General features: G+C 36.9%; 3 protein-coding genes and 2 pseudogenes across 3 annotated transcripts; all 5 read left to right on the top strand.

Moving 5' to 3' along the window:
* The first annotated feature begins 805 nt into the window (after positions 1-805).
* LOC143589769 (pentatricopeptide repeat-containing protein At4g30700-like) lies at positions 806-3156 on the top strand. The gene is given in 2 exon segments (XM_077070441.1): positions 806-1223; positions 1226-3156. Coding segments are annotated over 2 exon segments (2349 nt in total).
* A 1701-nt stretch (positions 3157-4857) lies between these two features.
* Positions 4858-7669, top strand: LOC143589761 (pentatricopeptide repeat-containing protein At4g30825, chloroplastic pseudogene; annotated as a pseudogene).
* A 2516-nt stretch (positions 7670-10185) lies between these two features.
* On the top strand, positions 10186-11094 carry LOC143589762 (F-box protein CPR1-like). Its single transcript, XM_077070436.1, has one exon. The coding sequence runs from the start codon at positions 10186-10188 to the stop codon at positions 11092-11094; it is 909 nt and encodes a 302-aa protein (XP_076926551.1).
* A 1527-nt stretch (positions 11095-12621) lies between these two features.
* Positions 12622-15433, top strand: LOC143589768 (pentatricopeptide repeat-containing protein At4g30825, chloroplastic pseudogene; annotated as a pseudogene).
* Positions 15434-17951: 2518 nt separating this feature from the next.
* LOC143589771 (F-box protein CPR1-like) lies at positions 17952-18860 on the top strand. Its single transcript, XM_077070443.1, has one exon. It carries the CDS (start codon positions 17952-17954, stop codon positions 18858-18860), a length of 909 nt encoding a protein of 302 aa, XP_076926558.1.
* The last annotated feature ends 965 nt before the right edge of the window (positions 18861-19825 follow it).

The raw sequence follows: 19825 nt of genomic DNA, 5'->3' as shown, positions 1-19825 counted from the left end.
GATATGCCATTTTGGTATCCTGATATAAAGAGGGACATAACAGTTGTTTCCAGAAGCCTACTTTTGCTCGTTGATGCAAAGGAAAGACTATGGTTATCACTATCTTTTGGTGTTTGTATGATTTGTCATCCATATAGTGAAGTTCTAACAATGCAAAAACAAAGATAGAAACTATTTTGATGCATGAATTGCCTGAAAAATAAAAATCAATGGTATTAATTCAATGCTACTTGGAAACCCAGTAAAAAGGAAAATATAGTTTTAGTAACAATTACTTTTAGCCCAAAATCATGTAGAATGATATTAATAATCATTATCTGTAAATATCTATTACCATATGAGTTACTGTTATACTTCATCTTTATATTAGATACAACCAGTTTCCAAATGAACATTGAATCATTAATCATGATGATTTGCAATTTTGCATATATTTGGTCCCTATCATTGCCAAATTCTTGTCATTTTGATCATAAGTTGTAGGTGTGCCGAAACTATTTTCGACATTTACATTTTATTTTTTTTATTAGTGCCGGTGTCATAACAAACTTAACCAATACCGACTGAATTCTCGTTGCTACAACTTTGCAATGCGACGCCTTGTTTACCAAGTTATTATTATTATTGTTGTTGTTATTATTATAACTTGTACGTTTAGCTTTTAGGTTATTATTGTTATATTATCGATACCGACCGAATTCATGTGTCACATAATATCGACAGAATTCATGTCCCAGCCCGTCAGCATGAACTCGTTCAAATCTTAAAACTTCTCCCCATTCGCCGCCAAACACAAAGCCACCAAATGATTCACAGAGCCATCGGAAAACGTGACCGGAACTTCTTCCTGAACTTAATCAACACCACCGTCACAATATCCCACCTCCGGCAAACCCACGCCCAAATAATAATCAACAACTACCAATCCGACTTACCATTGATCACAAAACTCATCCAAAAACACTCCGATCTCGGCAATATCTCAGACGCAACGTTAATATGCTCCAATTTCCAAAACCCAGATCTGTTTCTGTACAATGTCATCATCCGATCACTTTCCCGCAACACCCATTATTCGAATTCGATATCTGTGTATCACAAGTTACGCAAAACCCTCGTTCCAGATGGGTTTACTTACGCGTTTGTTATATCGGCTGTATCGAAACTCGACTTTCCGAAACTGGGTTCGGTTCTTCACGGGCAGGCGATTGTTGGTGGGGTTGGGTGGATGTGTTTGTGGGATCAGCAATTGTTGATATGTATTTGAATTTTGGGAATGTGGGTTATGCACACCAGGTGTTTGATGAAATGCCTGAACCGGATACGGTTTTGTGTAACACGATGATTTCCGGGTTTGTTAAGAACGGGTGTTTTGACGAGGCGGTGGTGGTGTTTAAGGGGATGGTTGTGAGAGGGGTGCGGTTTGATTCGACTAGTTTTGCGGCAGTGCTTACGGCTGCGGCGGAGTTGCGTGAGTTGAAAGGTGGGATGGCGATTGAGGGGTTGTCGGTTAAGCTCGGCGTTCATTCGCATGTTCATGTTGTTACGGGGTTTGTATCGTTGTATGCGAAGTGTGGGGATATGGAAACGGCTAGACTGTTGTTTGAGGAGATTGAACGACCGGATATTATTGCATACAATGCAATGATTTCCGGGTTTAGTTGTAACCGAGAGACTGCGTATGCGGTTGATCTTTTTAAACGAGTGATGGGTTTGCAGCATAGAGTTAATTCGAGTACTATAGTCGGTTTGATTCCCGTGTTTTACCCGTTCGGTCACTTGATTCTAACGGGTACGATACATAGTTTTAGTTTGAAAAACAATTTGGTCTCCAAACCTTCAGTTGCAACCGCGTTAATAACGGTTTACAGTCGATTAAACGAGATTGATTTGGCAAGAAAGTTGTTTGATGAATCCCAAAATAAGAGCTTAGAAGCATGGAATGCTATGATCTCCGGTTATACCCAAAATGGTTTAACCGATGACGCGATTATATTGTTTCAAGAAATGCAAAAGTTCAAGATGGCCCCGAATCCGACGACGGTTACTAGTATTCTTTCCGCGTGTGCTCAACTCGGGGCGTTAAGTTTAGGAAAACGTGTCCACGAGTTAGCGAGCAACGAGGGGTTCGAGTCGAATGTTTATGTTTCAACCGCGTTAATCGATATGTATGCGAAATGTGGAAGCATAAAACACGCCCGCCAAGTGTTTGATAAAATACCTCAAAAGAATCCGGTCACATGGAACGCGATGATCTCGGGCTACGGTTTACACGGGCACGCGCACGACGCACTCGATATTTTCAGCAAAATGGTGGAGTCTGACGTACCCGTAACCGGGGTCACTTTTGTGTCGGTTTTATATGCGTGTAGCCACGCGGGACTAGTAACCGAAGGCGAAAATATCTTCAACAAAATGGTTCAAGATCATGGGTTCAACCCGTTACCCGAGCATTACGCGTGCATGGTTGACTTATATGGCCGATCTGGGGAATTAGGAAAGGCGTTGACTTTTATCAATGAAATGCCCGTTGACCCAGGCCCGGAAACATGGGGCGCGCTTCTTAGCGCGTGCAAGACTCATAAAAACACCAGTATGGCCCGGTTAGCATCCGATAAGTTATTCGAATTAGACCCAGAAAACGTCGGGTATCACGTCTTACTCTCGAACATTCACACCAATAGCAAGAATTATCACGAAGCTGCATTCGTCAGACAGTCGGTCAAGAGTCAAAATCTTATCAAGACTCCGGGTTGCACGTTAATAGAAGTCAACAAAGTCCCACATGTGTTCATGTCGGGTCAACGGTCTCCTTATCAAACCGAGACGATTTATGCAATGTTGGAGAGGCTAATTGGGAAGATGAAGGAGGCGGGATTTCAAACGGATATAGTTACCGCTTTGCATGATGTGGAAGACGAAGAAAAGGAGTTGATGGTTAATGTTCATAGCGAGAAATTGGCGATTGCGTTCGGGATCTTGAACACGGAGAGTGGGAGTGAGATTAGGATTATGAAGAATCTGAGGGTTTGTATTGATTGTCATAATTTTACTAAGTTTGTTTCTAAGGTTACTAAAAGGGTTATAGTTGTTAGAGATGCTAATAGGTTTCATCATTTTGAAGATGGTAAGTGTTCTTGTGGAGACTATTGGTGATAGATAGTGTGCACTAGTGTTTATTTGTTATTTTTTTTCCCATTAGAAAATAATATGTCTACTTGTAAAATCACAAAAGAATGTGATTTGAAGGATGCTTTTTGCTAGAATTAAGGTCTTATTTGCATGTAGTATATTTGTATGTGCTGTATGTACTTATCATTTTTACATTAAAAAAAGATTCGTTTACTTTAATCACAAAATAGTCTAAAGCAGAATTTTTATCCACAGAGACCTCGGTAAAAAAAGAAAAAAAAAGACATTATCCTTTTCAAGATATGGAAAGTTGGAAACTATAATTGAAAGAAAAAATAAACCGTTTAAAACCGCCAAAACCAACCGCTTTTGGTGTCTGGTTGACACGGTCAAGTCAACCGGTTTGGTTTCTCGCCTTTTTAAAGAGTAGTTAGTCAAAGTAAATTCATCAATCACGACATGTAAATAGTAGGTTTTAAATTGATCAAACTAGTTTAATAATTTGATTTGACCTGTTTAACCCATTTGAACAAAGGGAAAAATAAGAGAAGTAGACATTTTGACCAAATCTTATAAGAACATGGACCTAATCATTTTCCATTTACGATGAACATCAACTTTTTTGACAAAATTTACTCTGATATGAAGGCTAATTTGGTTACGAAGGCGAAAATTTTAATGGTGATGTTGAGAAGTGAGGACAATAGCAAGAGTGCAACTTTCGTCGTCTTCACAAGATTATCCCTTTTGTCCCAATAAGCTTGGGCAAAAAGGTCAACATTCATTTTAGTAAAATGTTAGGGCAAAACATATGTTTATGTGATTTATCGTTAACCAAACGAGTACTATTCAGGTTAACCTGTTTAATTAAGCAGTGGACTTGTCTACCTGTTTAAAATTAAAATAAAAATATAAATAAGTATAATTTATAAAGTCAAGCCATCAACCCGTTTAACCCAATTATTACAACCCTCTCACCAGTTTAACACATGTGCCAACTCGGTTGACTTGTATTATTATATAAGAGTCGTCTAGTTTGGGCCTGATGGATCGGTTCGGTTCGTAACCAAACCCACCGATTCTGACCAGTTCGTAATCCAATTCTCTCAAATCGGTTTGGAATCAACCCGATTTAGAAAACATGTCAGAAACACCATATTTTTTTTTGTCTCAAACTAGTTTCAACCCAATCCAAACTGGTTTGATTGGACTACACCTTCTTGTAGAGGTGGGCAAATAAACCGACCCGAAAACTGAACCGAAACCGAACCAGTTTTGAACCGATTGAAACCGTAGGTTCGGAACCAGTTTGTAATTTTCTCCATCAAAACCAGTTAACCGAACCAAAACCGGGTCAAAACCCGAACCGAAACCGATCGTAACATTGTAAGAAACCGGTTTCAACCCGAACCGAAACCGATTATAAACCGGTTTTGACCTTTGTTGACCAACCGAACCGTTTTAACCCAAACCGGTTTTGAGTTTTAAACCGATTTGTGCACCTCTACCTTCTTGCCAACATAACAGTTTTAACTCAATCCGGTTTTGACCATGGGTTGACCAACCCGACCCGTTTTAAACCCATGGAACCAGTTTAATCCTACACCACATCTCATCCGTGTGAGTGTGGGTCCATCAACCAAACAAAAATTTGCGGTTAGTTTTCTTCCGTTATCCCTCCCAAACTCTGCTTCACCATCAATGCAATGCAATGCAATGCAATGCAATTCAGCTCAGCTTCTTCATTAAGGTACACTCTCAACCGCCATTAATGGCTTCAATTACATGTTGTTATACGCATCCAGACTCTCACGAGTCCAAAAAACCTAACTCCGTTTCGCACTTGTTCTTCGATCGAGCTTTAATTATCTCCGCATTCACCAACAACTACTCTTTCAATAATAAACTTAGGGTTAACTCTAGCGTACATACAGATGTTGTTGTATTACACTCCAATAATATTATTCACAGACCTCTCGATCTCAATAACAATAACAATAATATTAATATTCCAACTCCAAGCCCTAATTTACCTAACAACAAGTTTACGAAACTGAATAATAATAATAATAAGAAGAAGAGGAGTATATGGAAGCGAGTCGACGGTATGAACAATGCCGTAAACAACAATTCGAAGGCGACGCGTGATTCCGTTGATGAAACTAGTAGTGTCGATATGGAGGGTTTGTTGTTGGAAAATAATAATAATGATGATGATGATGAGGTTTATGAGAAAGTAAGTGATTGTAACGGAAAGTTGGAGGAGCTTGAGAATGGCGGTCGTGACGACGAGGTTGTGAGGTTGTTCGAGTGGATGAGAGTTGACGGGAAGTTGTTTCGGAATGTGAGTGCGTATAAGTTGGTTTTGAGAGTGTATGGTAGGATACGGGATTGGGAGGGAGCGGAGAGGTTGATTAGGGAGATGCGGGATGAGTCGAGTTGTGACGTCGGGTTTCAGGTTTTTAATACAGTTATTTACTCTTGTTGTAAAGGAGGGCTTGTGGGGCCCGGGACGAAGTGGTTTAAGATGATGTTGGATGCAGGAGTGCAGCCAAATGTGGCTACGTTTGGGATGGTTATGAGTCTTTACCAGAAGGGTGGGAATGTTGAGGAAGCGGAGTTTGCATTTTCGCAAATGAGGAAGTTTGGGATCATTTGTCATAGTGCGTATTCGGCTATGATGACGCTGTATACGCGTCTTGGGTTATATGAAAAGTCGGAAGAGATTGTTGAGTTATTAAAAGAAGACAGAGTGGTTTTGAATCAAGAAAACTGGTTGGTTTTGGTTAATGCTTACAGTCAACAAGGGAAGTTAGAAGAGGCTGAAAACGAGCTGGCGTCAATGCATGCAGCTGGATTCCCGCCTCATATAGTTGCTTACAATACACTTATAACCGGATATGGGAAAATCTCAAACATGGAAGATGCCAAAAGAATATTCCAAAATCTTGTGTCTGCTGGTTTGAAACCGGATGAAAGCACTTACAGAACCATGGTTGAAGGTTGGGGTCGAGTGCAGAACTTTAAAGAAGCAGAGTGGTATTACAATGAGATGAATAGATTAGGTTTTAAACCGAATTCATCAAATTTGTACACAATGATCAATCTGCAAGCCAGACATGGAAATGAAGCAGGTGCTATGAGAATTATAGAAGATATGATAACAATCGGATGCCAGTTTTCGTCTATTCTCAGTATTGTTTTGCAAGCATACGAGAAGGCGGACCGGTTTGATAAAGTGCCTTGTGTTATCAAAGGTTTGCTTTACAATCATGTATTGAATAATCAAACATCATGTTCGATTCTAGTTATGGCTTATGTGAAACACGGTTTGGTAGATGATGCCATTGAAGTTTTGGGGATTAAAAGGTGGAAGGATAAAACGTTTGAGGATAGTTTATATCATCTATTAATTTGTACATGTAAGGAGCTGGGTCATCTTCATAATTCTATTAAGATATACATGTCAATGCCGAAACGTGACGAAGCGAATTTGCATATCACGTGCACTATGATTGATGTTTATAGCTGTTTGAATCAGTTTAACGAAGCGGAAACACTTTATATAAATCTAAAGTCCAGAGGTGTTGCTTTGGATTTGATAGCATTTAGTATAGTAGTAAGGATGTATGTGAAATCTGGATCCCTAAATGATGCATGTTCGGTTCTTGATGAGATGGAGAAACAGAAGGATATTGTTCCGGATGTATACTTATTTCGAGATATGCTTAGAATTTATCAAAGATTGGGGATGGTAAGTAAATTGGCTGATTTGTACTACAAAATCTTGAAGGCTGGAGTTTGTTGGGATCAAGAAATGTATAATTGTGTCATTAATTGTTGTGCTCGTGCTCTGCCTATTGATGAACTTTCTAGGCTTTTTAACGATATGATTCAGCACGGTTATTTGCCTAATACCACAACTTTCAATGTAATTCTTGATGTTTATGCGAAATCTGGTCTTTTTAAAAAGGTGAGACAAGTGTTTTGGATGGCTAGAAAACAAGGCATGGTTGATGTTATTTCTTATAATACTGTTGTGGCTGCGTATGGAAAAGGTAAAGATTTAAGGAATATGGCTTCGATTGCAAGAAGAATGAAGTTTAACGGTTTTTCTGTATCTCTTGAAGCCTATAATTGTATGTTGGATGCTTATGGGAAAGCAGGTGAAATGGAGAAGTTTAAAAATGTATTGTTGAGAATGAAGGAATCAAACTGTGTTTCAGATCATTACACTTTTAATATTATGATTAATATCTATGGAGAACAAAGATGGATTGAAGAAGTTGGTGATGTGTTAATGGAACTTAAGGAATCAGGGTTAAAACCGGATTTATGCAGCTATAACTCGTTAATTAAGGCCTATGGGATCGCGGGTATGGTTGAAGATGCAGTGGATTTGGTTAAAGAAATGAGAAGAAATGGAATATCACCTGATAGAATTACATATACTAATCTGATTGCTGCTTTGCAAAAGAATGATATGGTTTTGGAGGCACTAAAGTGGTCCTTGTGGATGAAACAAATGGGGATGTGAAGTTTTCAATAGTGGTATGTAATCTCTCTTATTAACATTTCTATTTCGGGTTAGGCTAAACGTATTCCCTTCTATTCATAAAATTTGTTTAGTTTATTACATAAATACACTATTTCTTTTTTTTTTTTAATTAACAATATAAAATTTGTATTGAAAAATGCAAACTATCTCTAAAACCTATTTAAAAACCACTCTCTGAGAAAATAAAACAATTATAGGGAAAAAAACTTATTTTTAAATAATAAAAATGTTTATTTTAAAGGCAAGTTGGATTTTAATAATCCCAACTAATGATATTGGCCGATAATAATCCCAACTGAGTTTGTTCCCACTGGTGGTCCCAAAGATTGGCTCTCAATGGTCCCCGGTTAAAAAAAAACTTAACAGCATTAAGTTTTTTTTCCGAATTTCAAAATTTAATTTCAGGGCTTCTGATCGGAAGGATGATACGAGCCGATTGATGTAAAACTTCGCTCGAAACAATGCTCCAAATGACTTAATTTTTGATAATTGGAAGTTCAAACACCCTATTTGAAGTCCTAATCAAGCTGTTTGGAGCATCATTTCGAGCTAAGTTTTACATCAAACAACTCGTATTCTCTTTCGACCAAAAGCCCTAAAAAATCAGTTTGAAATTCGATAAAAACTTAACGCCGTTAAGTTTTTTTTAACGGGGACCATTGAGAGCCAATCTTTGGGACCACCAGTGGGAATAAACTCAATTGGGATTATTATCGGCCAATAACATTTAGTTGGGATTATTAAAATCCAATTTGCCTATTTTAAATAAAAAAATGCTTTTTTGTTATTTTAAAAAAATGGTAAACAAAAAAATCTTAAATAATGTGTTTAAAAGAAAATAATAAAAGATAACAAAATGACAAAAAAGAAACAACAAAGGTTTGAATCGTATTAAACTATTAATGTATAACTTGAGGGAAGGGTATGCTTAGTTAAAAAAAATGAGGGGGAGGGGGGTACGTTTAGCAACACCCATTGGGTTAGACTAAATGTACCCCCCTTCTATTTCTCACTATTTGTATATATTGTCCTTATATGAATAATATGTTTCTTTTTCTTTCAGGTTACCTTATTGGTTTTTTAATGGAAGATTTCAAGATCTATTTCCTTTTGAAAGAAGCTGCCATCACAGGTTCTAAAGTATAAAAATTCCAATCTCAAATATATAGATAATTGTGTAGATTTTTTATATTTTTGTCTTGCTTTATGAATATTATCTCTTGTGCACATTCTTGTAAGGAAAAATAAGTTTTGGATTAGTAAACCATTTATACTTTCACTGAAGATAATGCAGTTAGCTTAAAGAAATCTTGGGTAGATTTTATAGCATTGCATAATAGGATTTTATTCAAATATATGTATTGCCATTTGTTGCTTTAAGAACCTAATCAATTCATAACATATCTCTGAAATATTTCTGGCAGTGGTTTAAGGCAACAAGTACACACACGAGCCCAAACGAGAAAAAAAAATTAATAACACGAGAGTTTTACGTGGTCCGGTCTAAACTGACTTACATACACGGGATGCAACTAGGTATTCTCTTGCTATTGAGGTGATCAGGAATTACAAGTACCTAGACATCTATTTATAATATTACAAGTAAATATGGCAACCTACCGAAATCCCATTAGACAAGAAAACCGTAAATATGGCAACTTGACAAAATTTCATTAGACAATAGAGAGGGTCGGCTGCCCTTTAGTCTAAGCCTGCACACCCAACATTAACTTAAGAGAGCTTGAGCTCGGGTTACGAGCAATATTCAAGCTTGAGCTTGACTATTTGTTAATTATTTAATTGTTTTGTTTATATACGTATTATATATTATTTAGCATAGTTATATGTAATAATATTTATTATGTAGTCATATATTTATTATTCTAATTAAAGTCTATAATTTTTATGTAAAAAATAGGCTCATATAGGCCCGTGAGCCTAGTAACGATATATGAAGCTGAGGCTCGAGCTCATATATTTACTAAGCTTCATTTTAGGTTCAGGCTCGAGCTCGAGTTCGTTTAAGCTCGATTCAGTTCCATCTTTTATTGTGCCGATCTCGAGTGGCTCATGAGCGGCTCGGGCGTTTACACCCCTAGTCGGGTGTCATTATGATTGAAGCGGTGGTCTTTTGCTATATCAAATTAGTTGGTAGTTGGGGATTACAGCAATGTAGTAAAAACTCACCGAGTGCGATTACGTAAACTTATTCAGAATTTACTTATTTGCCATTTCTGAAGTGCTATATATGCACCATCAAGATTTCATCTCCTCCATCAAATAAAGAATCCCAATCAGTTATTCAGTTCCTCTATCAAATCAAAAATCCCAATTTCTCAGTAAAATGTCAAGACGTTCCGTTTCCAGCAGGAGTGCTCGAAGATATTCTTTCACGCTTTCCGGTGAAGTCTCTGCTTCAGTTCAGATCTGTTTCCAGATCTTTGCGTGCCCTGATTGACAGCCCTTATTTTGTCAATCTTCACATGCAAAAATCCATGGAAACAAACAAACTTCTATATTTTTCAGGAGACGCCTGTTTCCCAGTTATCTTGCGTAATCCAAGTGGTGTCACGCTAGAAACTCCTTTTGAATTGACTGCTTACCCTCTGGTTCTTGGCTCTTGCCATGGGTTGATATGCTTATCGAACGGTCTAGATGAAAGATCAATTATGTTATGGAACCCTTCAACCAGAAAGTATAAATTGATAGCAAGATCAATTTACGAGCCACTTGGTGACACAGACATAATTACCTATCACCAGCTAGGTTATGATCATGTAGTAAGATTATCACATTTTACTAGTTCAAGTATGGCTTACAGTGTTGTCGTTTACAGTCTGAAATTGGACGCGTGGCAACCAGTGGAGCAGGATTTTCCCTCATGTTTTGTCCCAGTGCCTTGTTATGGTCAAGGTGTGTTTGTCAATGGTTCGGTCCACTGGCTTGTAAATCAATTGCCCTTTCCATATAAGGATTATTTGATATATGCCTTTGGCCTTGCTACCCAAAGCTTTCATACGGTGCCACAACCCCAATATCCTAACAATTCTACGGCCACCGATTTGGGAATATTAGACGGACGTCTTTGTGTGATTTGTATTCATGAGGTGTACAATGCAGATGTGTGGGTGATGGGTGAATATGGAGTCAGGGAATCATGGAGCAAGTTGGCTGCTCTGACAATGAGGGATATGATAACCTGGCCATACCCGACTGTAAAACCGCTCATCTATACAAAAAAAGGCAGGGATGTCCTCTTGGAAGTTGACGGGCAATGGCTGATAGATTATGATCTTCAAGAGAAGCGTAGCATAGAAATGTGGATGGGTGATACTTCTCTTATTACCATGTTCGTTTATCAAGAGAGCCTTGTGCCTTTGGTCAGAAATGAGCAAGTAGTTTAAGAGAAAAATGATATGCTGTTAATATTTCTTTCTTTGTGTTTTGTCATCTTTTTTTTTTCCTTTTCATGTGATATGTAAACTATATATGTTAAGTGAAACCTTAGTGCGTGTTCTGTTCACAAAATTCGTAGGAATTCAAAGGAATTAGAATTTAAATCCCACGACATGGCGTGCTCGGTTCGACAAGAGATGGAATTGGAATTTAAGTGGTGTGATTTAATTTTAAGCATTTCTTTGGCTTTGGGGGGGGGGGGGGGGGGTTGAAAGGAGGAGAATTCCAATTCCATTAAAAAGTTAACCAAACACATTATAGATTTCCAAGCATTACATTTGCAGTTAAAATTCCAATTCCAATTCCTGTAAAAAAAATCCCACGACGTGAACGCACCCTTAATCCTGTTATTATTGTTTCTAGGATTTTACAATTTTGATTTTTAACCCAATTAACATACAAATGGGTCGATTTGGTTGCATTTAGCTTAGCTGAAAAGAAACAAGTCGAATGGGCAGGGTCGCAGGGATGTCAATCGGTTGGGTTAGGGCCGGGTATTGGCGATTTGAGTCCCATACCCGGCCCAATAACAATGGTATTGGGCATACTCGTGGGTGTCGGGTATACTCGTTAGTTTGTTAATATATACCTCATTGGATTTCCAAGTACATTTTTGTACCATTATTAATGTATAATTTTTATATATACAACTATTACAAATTAAAATATAATGCATTACATGCATATAAATGTTATCATAAACATAATTATAATTTTTTATTTAATTTTATATATATATTTCACAACATACAAAGTATAAATAATATCAATAAGTAGATATCCCAAAAGAAAATTAGAATTTTTATCTAATGAAGCATAAATATACAAGGATTAAGGGAAAATATAAATAAAAAATAAAAATTTTTGTGTATATGTTAGAATTTTTATCTAATGAAGCATAAATATACAAGGATTAAGGGAAAATATAAATAAAAAATAAAATTTTTTGGTTTGATTGGACTACACCTTCTTGTAGAGGTGGGCAAATAAACCGACCCGAAAACTGAACCGAAACCGAACCAGTTTTGAACCGATTGAAACCGTAGGTTCGGAACCAGTTTGTAATTTTCTCCATCAAAACCAGTTAACCGAACCAAAACCGGGTCAAAACCCGAACCGAAACCGATCGTAACATTGTAAGAAACCGGTTTCAACCCGAACCGAAACCGATTATAAACCGGTTTTGACCTTTGTTGACCAACCGAACCGTTTTAACCCAAACCGGTTTTGAGTTTTAAACCGATTTGTGCACCTCTACCTTCTTGCCAACATAACAGTTTTAACTCAATCCGGTTTTGACCATGGGTTGACCAACCCGACCCGTTTTAAACCCATGGAACCAGTTTAATCCTACACCACATCTCATCCGTGTGAGTGTGGGTCCATCAACCAAACAAAAATTTGCGGTTAGTTTTCTTCCGTTATCCCTCCCAAACTCTGCTTCACCATCAATGCAATGCAATGCAATGCAATGCAATTCAGCTCAGCTTCTTCATTAAGGTACACTCTCAACCGCCATTAATGGCTTCAATTACATGTTGTTATACGCATCCAGACTCTCACGAGTCCAAAAAACCTAACTCCGTTTCGCACTTGTTCTTCGATCGAGCTTTAATTATCTCCGCATTCACCAACAACTACTCTTTCAATAATAAACTTAGGGTTAACTCTAGCGTACATACAGATGTTGTTGTATTACACTCCAATAATATTATTCACAGACCTCTCGATCTCAATAACAATAACAATAATATTAATATTCCAACTCCAAGCCCTAATTTACCTAACAACAAGTTTACGAAACTGAATAATAATAATAATAAGAAGAAGAGGAGTATATGGAAGCGAGTCGACGGTATGAACAATGCCGTAAACAACAATTCGAAGGCGACGCGTGATTCCGTTGATGAAACTAGTAGTGTCGATATGGAGGGTTTGTTGTTGGAAAATAATAATAATGATGATGATGATGAGGTTTATGAGAAAGTAAGTGATTGTAACGGAAAGTTGGAGGAGCTTGAGAATGGCGGTCGTGACGACGAGGTTGTGAGGTTGTTCGAGTGGATGAGAGTTGACGGGAAGTTGTTTCGGAATGTGAGTGCGTATAAGTTGGTTTTGAGAGTGTATGGTAGGATACGGGATTGGGAGGGAGCGGAGAGGTTGATTAGGGAGATGCGGGATGAGTCGAGTTGTGACGTCGGGTTTCAGGTTTTTAATACAGTTATTTACTCTTGTTGTAAAGGAGGGCTTGTGGGGCCCGGGACGAAGTGGTTTAAGATGATGTTGGATGCAGGAGTGCAGCCAAATGTGGCTACGTTTGGGATGGTTATGAGTCTTTACCAGAAGGGTGGGAATGTTGAGGAAGCGGAGTTTGCATTTTCGCAAATGAGGAAGTTTGGGATCATTTGTCATAGTGCGTATTCGGCTATGATGACGCTGTATACGCGTCTTGGGTTATATGAAAAGTCGGAAGAGATTGTTGAGTTATTAAAAGAAGACAGAGTGGTTTTGAATCAAGAAAACTGGTTGGTTTTGGTTAATGCTTACAGTCAACAAGGGAAGTTAGAAGAGGCTGAAAACGAGCTGGCGTCAATGCATGCAGCTGGATTCCCGCCTCATATAGTTGCTTACAATACACTTATAACCGGATATGGGAAAATCTCAAACATGGAAGATGCCAAAAGAATATTCCAAAATCTTGTGTCTGCTGGTTTGAAACCGGATGAAAGCACTTACAGAACCATGGTTGAAGGTTGGGGTCGAGTGCAGAACTTTAAAGAAGCAGAGTGGTATTACAATGAGATGAATAGATTAGGTTTTAAACCGAATTCATCAAATTTGTACACAATGATCAATCTGCAAGCCAGACATGGAAATGAAGCAGGTGCTATGAGAATTATAGAAGATATGATAACAATCGGATGCCAGTTTTCGTCTATTCTCAGTATTGTTTTGCAAGCATACGAGAAGGCGGACCGGTTTGATAAAGTGCCTTGTGTTATCAAAGGTTTGCTTTACAATCATGTATTGAATAATCAAACATCATGTTCGATTCTAGTTATGGCTTATGTGAAACACGGTTTGGTAGATGATGCCATTGAAGTTTTGGGGATTAAAAGGTGGAAGGATAAAACGTTTGAGGATAGTTTATATCATCTATTAATTTGTACATGTAAGGAGCTGGGTCATCTTCATAATTCTATTAAGATATACATGTCAATGCCGAAACGTGACGAAGCGAATTTGCATATCACGTGCACTATGATTGATGTTTATAGCTGTTTGAATCAGTTTAACGAAGCGGAAACACTTTATATAAATCTAAAGTCCAGAGGTGTTGCTTTGGATTTGATAGCATTTAGTATAGTAGTAAGGATGTATGTGAAATCTGGATCCCTAAATGATGCATGTTCGGTTCTTGATGAGATGGAGAAACAGAAGGATATTGTTCCGGATGTATACTTATTTCGAGATATGCTTAGAATTTATCAAAGATTGGGGATGGTAAGTAAATTGGCTGATTTGTACTACAAAATCTTGAAGGCTGGAGTTTGTTGGGATCAAGAAATGTATAATTGTGTCATTAATTGTTGTGCTCGTGCTCTGCCTATTGATGAACTTTCTAGGCTTTTTAACGATATGATTCAGCACGGTTATTTGCCTAATACCACAACTTTCAATGTAATTCTTGATGTTTATGCGAAATCTGGTCTTTTTAAAAAGGTGAGACAAGTGTTTTGGATGGCTAGAAAACAAGGCATGGTTGATGTTATTTCTTATAATACTGTTGTGGCTGCGTATGGAAAAGGTAAAGATTTAAGGAATATGGCTTCGATTGCAAGAAGAATGAAGTTTAACGGTTTTTCTGTATCTCTTGAAGCCTATAATTGTATGTTGGATGCTTATGGGAAAGCAGGTGAAATGGAGAAGTTTAAAAATGTATTGTTGAGAATGAAGGAATCAAACTGTGTTTCAGATCATTACACTTTTAATATTATGATTAATATCTATGGAGAACAAAGATGGATTGAAGAAGTTGGTGATGTGTTAATGGAACTTAAGGAATCAGGGTTAAAACCGGATTTATGCAGCTATAACTCGTTAATTAAGGCCTATGGGATCGCGGGTATGGTTGAAGATGCAGTGGATTTGGTTAAAGAAATGAGAAGAAATGGAATATCACCTGATAGAATTACATATACTAATCTGATTGCTGCTTTGCAAAAGAATGATATGGTTTTGGAGGCACTAAAGTGGTCCTTGTGGATGAAACAAATGGGGATGTGAAGTTTTCAATAGTGGTATGTAATCTCTCTTATTAACATTTCTATTTCGGGTTAGGCTAAACGTATTCCCTTCTATTCATAAAATTTGTTTAGTTTATTACATAAATACACTATTTCTTTTTTTTTTTTAATTAACAATATAAAATTTGTATTGAAAAATGCAAACTATCTCTAAAACCTATTTAAAAACCACTCTCTGAGAAAATAAAACAATTATAGGGAAAAAAACTTATTTTTAAATAATAAAAATGTTTATTTTAAAGGCAAGTTGGATTTTAATAATCCCAACTAATGATATTGGCCGATAATAATCCCAACTGAGTTTGTTCCCACTGGTGGTCCCAAAGATTGGCTCTCAATGGTCCCCGGTTAAAAAAAAAACTTAACAGCATTAAGTTTTTTTTCCGAATTTCAAAATTTAATTTCAGGGCTTCTGATCGGAAGGATGATACGAGCCGATTGATGTAAAACTTCGCTCGAAACAATGCTCCAAATGACTTAATTTTTGATAATTGGAAGTTCAAACACCCTATTTGAAGTCCTAATCAAGCTGTTTGGAGCATCATTTCGAGCTAAGTTTTACATCAAACAACTCGTATTCTCTTTCGACCAAAAGCCCTAAAAAATCAGTTTGAAATTCGATAAAAACTTAACGCCGTTAAGTTTTTTTTAACGGGGACCATTGAGAGCCAATCTTTGGGACCACCAGTGGGAATAAACTCAATTGGGATTATTATCGGCCAATAACATTTAGTTGGGATTATTAAAATCCAATTTGCCTATTTTAAATAAAAAAATGCTTTTTTGTTATTTTAAAAAAATGGTAAACAAAAAAATCTTAAATAATGTGTTTAAAAGAAAATAATAAAAGATAACAAAATGACAAAAAAGAAACAACAAAGGTTTGAATCGTATTAAACTATTAATGTATAACTTGAGGGAAGGGTATGCTTAGTTAAAAAAAATGAGGGGGAGGGGGGTACGTTTAGCAACACCCATTGGGTTAGACTAAATGTACCCCCCTTCTATTTCTCACTATTTGTATATATTGTCCTTATATGAATAATATGTTTCTTTTTCTTTCAGGTTACCTTATTGGTTTTTTAATGGAAGATTTCAAGATCTATTTCCTTTTGAAAGAAGCTGCCATCACAGGTTCTAAAGTATAAAAATTCCAATCTCAAATATATAGATAATTGTGTAGATTTTTTATATTTTTGTCTTGCTTTATGAATATTATCTCTTGTGCACATTCTTGTAAGGAAAAATAAGTTTTGGATTAGTAAACCATTTATACTTTCACTGAAGATAATGCAGTTAGCTTAAAGAAATCTTGGGTAGATTTTATAGCATTGCATAATAGGATTTTATTCAAATATATGTATTGCCATTTGTTGCTTTAAGAACCTAATCAATTCATAACATATCTCTGAAATATTTCTGGCAGTGGTTTAAGGCAACAAGTACACACACGAGCCCAAACGAGAAAAAAAAATTAATAACACGAGAGTTTTACGTGGTCCGGTCTAAACTGACTTACATACACGGGATGCAACTAGGTATTCTCTTGCTATTGAGGTGATCAGGAATTACAAGTACCTAGACATCTATTTATAATATTACAAGTAAATATGGCAACCTACCGAAATCCCATTAGACAAGAAAACCGTAAATATGGCAACTTGACAAAATTTCATTAGACAATAGAGAGGGTCGGCTGCCCTTTAGTCTAAGCCTGCACACCCAACATTAACTTAAGAGAGCTTGAGCTCGGGTTACGAGCAATATTCAAGCTTGAGCTTGACTATTTGTTAATTATTTAATTGTTTTGTTTATATACGTATTATATATTATTTAGCATAGTTATATGTAATAATATTTATTATGTAGTCATATATTTATTATTCTAATTAAAGTCTATAATTTTTATGTAAAAAATAGGCTCATATAGGCCCGTGAGCCTAGTAACGATATATGAAGCTGAGGCTCGAGCTCATATATTTACTAAGCTTCATTTTAGGTTCAGGCTCGAGCTCGAGTTCGTTTAAGCTCGATTCAGTTCCATCTTTTATTGTGCCGATCTCGAGTGGCTCATGAGCGGCTCGGGGCGTTTACACCCCTAGTCGGGTGTCATTATGATTGAAGCGGTGGTCTTTTGCTATATCAAATTAGTTGGTAGTTGGGGATTACAGCAATGTAGTAAAAACTCACCGAGTGCGATTACGTAAACTTATTCAGAATTTACTTATTTGCCATTTCTGAAGTGCTATATATGCACCATCAAGATTTCATCTCCTCCATCAAATAAAGAATCCCAATCAGTTATTCAGTTCCTCTATCAAATCAAAAATCCCAATTTCTCAGTAAAATGTCAAGACGTTCCGTTTCCAGCAGGAGTGCTCGAAGATATTCTTTCACGCTTTCCGGTGAAGTCTCTGCTTCAGTTCAGATCTGTTTCCAGATCTTTGCGTGCCCTGATTGACAGCCCTTATTTTGTCAATCTTCACATGCAAAAATCCATGGAAACAAACAAACTTCTATATTTTTCAGGAGACGCCTGTTTCCCAGTTATCTTGCGTAATCCAAGTGGTGTCACGCTAGAAACTCCTTTTGAATTGACTGCTTACCCTCTGGTTCTTGGCTCTTGCCATGGGTTGATATGCTTATCGAACGGTCTAGATGAAAGATCAATTATGTTATGGAACCCTTCAACCAGAAAGTATAAATTGATAGCAAGATCAATTTACGAGCCACTTGGTGACACAGACATAATTACCTATCACCAGCTAGGTTATGATCATGTAGTAAGATTATCACATTTTACTAGTTCAAGTATGGCTTACAGTGTTGTCGTTTACAGTCTGAAATTGGACGCGTGGCAACCAGTGGAGCAGGATTTTCCCTCATGTTTTGTCCCAGTGCCTTGTTATGGTCAAGGTGTGTTTGTCAATGGTTCGGTCCACTGGCTTGTAAATCAATTGCCCTTTCCATATAAGGATTATTTGATATATGCCTTTGGCCTTGCTACCCAAAGCTTTCATACGGTGCCACAACCCCAATATCCTAACAATTCTACGGCCACCGATTTGGGAATATTAGACGGACGTCTTTGTGTGATTTGTATTCATGAGGTGTACAATGCAGATGTGTGGGTGATGGGTGAATATGGAGTCAGGGAATCATGGAGCAAGTTGGCTGCTCTGACAATGAGGGATATGATAACCTGGCCATACCCGACTGTAAAACCGCTCATCTATACAAAAAAAGGCAGGGATGTCCTCTTGGAAGTTGACGGGCAATGGCTGATAGATTATGATCTTCAAGAGAAGCGTAGCATAGAAATGTGGATGGGTGATACTTCTCTTATTACCATGTTCGTTTATCAAGAGAGCCTTGTGCCTTTGGTCAGAAATGAGCAAGTAGTTTAAGAGAAAAATGATATGCTGTTAATATTTCTTTCTTTGTGTTTTGTCATCTTTTTTTTTTCCTTTTCATGTGATATGTAAACTATATATGTTAAGTGAAACCTTAGTGCGTGTTCTGTTCACAAAATTCGTAGGAATTCAAAGGAATTAGAATTTAAATCCCACGACATGGCGTGCTCGGTTCGACAAGAGATGGAATTGGAATTTAAGTGGTGTGATTTAATTTTAAGCATTTCTTTGGCTTTGGGGGGGGGGGGGGGGGGGTTGAAAGGAGGAGAATTCCAATTCCATTAAAAAGTTAACCAAACACATTATAGATTTCCAAGCATTACATTTGCAGTTAAAATTCCAATTCCAATTCCTGTAAAAAAAATCCCACGACGTGAACGCACCCTTAATCCTGTTATTATTGTTTCTAGGATTTTACAATTTTGATTTTTAACCCAATTAACATACAAATGGGTCGATTTGGTTGCATTTAGCTTAGCTGAAAAGAAACAAGTCGAATGGGCAGGGTCGCAGGGATGTCAATCGGTTGGGTTAGGGCCGGGTATTGGCGATTTGAGTCCCATACCCGGCCCAATAACAATGGTATTGGGCATACTCGTGGGTGTCGGGTATACTCGTTAGTTTGTTAATATATACCTCATTGGATTTCCAAGTACATTTTTGTACCATTATTAATGTATAATTTTTATATATACAACTATTACAAATTAAAATATAATGCATTACATGCATATAAATGTTATCATAAACATAATTATAATTTTTTATTTAATTTTATATATATATTTCACAACATACAAAGTATAAATAATATCAATAAGTAGATATCCCAAAAGAAAATTAGAATTTTTATCTAATGAAGCATAAATATACAAGGATTAAGGGAAAATATAAATAAAAAATAAAAATTTTTGTGTATATGTTAGAATTTTTATCTAATGAAGCATAAATATACAAGG

This window comes from Bidens hawaiensis, unplaced genomic scaffold (assembly GCF_021521415.1).
Source record: "Bidens hawaiensis isolate Kalapana, Puna unplaced genomic scaffold, B.hawaiensis_p1.1 tig00037792_1, whole genome shotgun sequence".
NCBI lineage: Eukaryota > Viridiplantae > Streptophyta > Magnoliopsida > Asterales > Asteraceae > Bidens > Bidens hawaiensis.
Note: the sequence above shows the minus strand (reverse complement) of the source record. Positions and strands in the feature narration are given on the sequence as shown.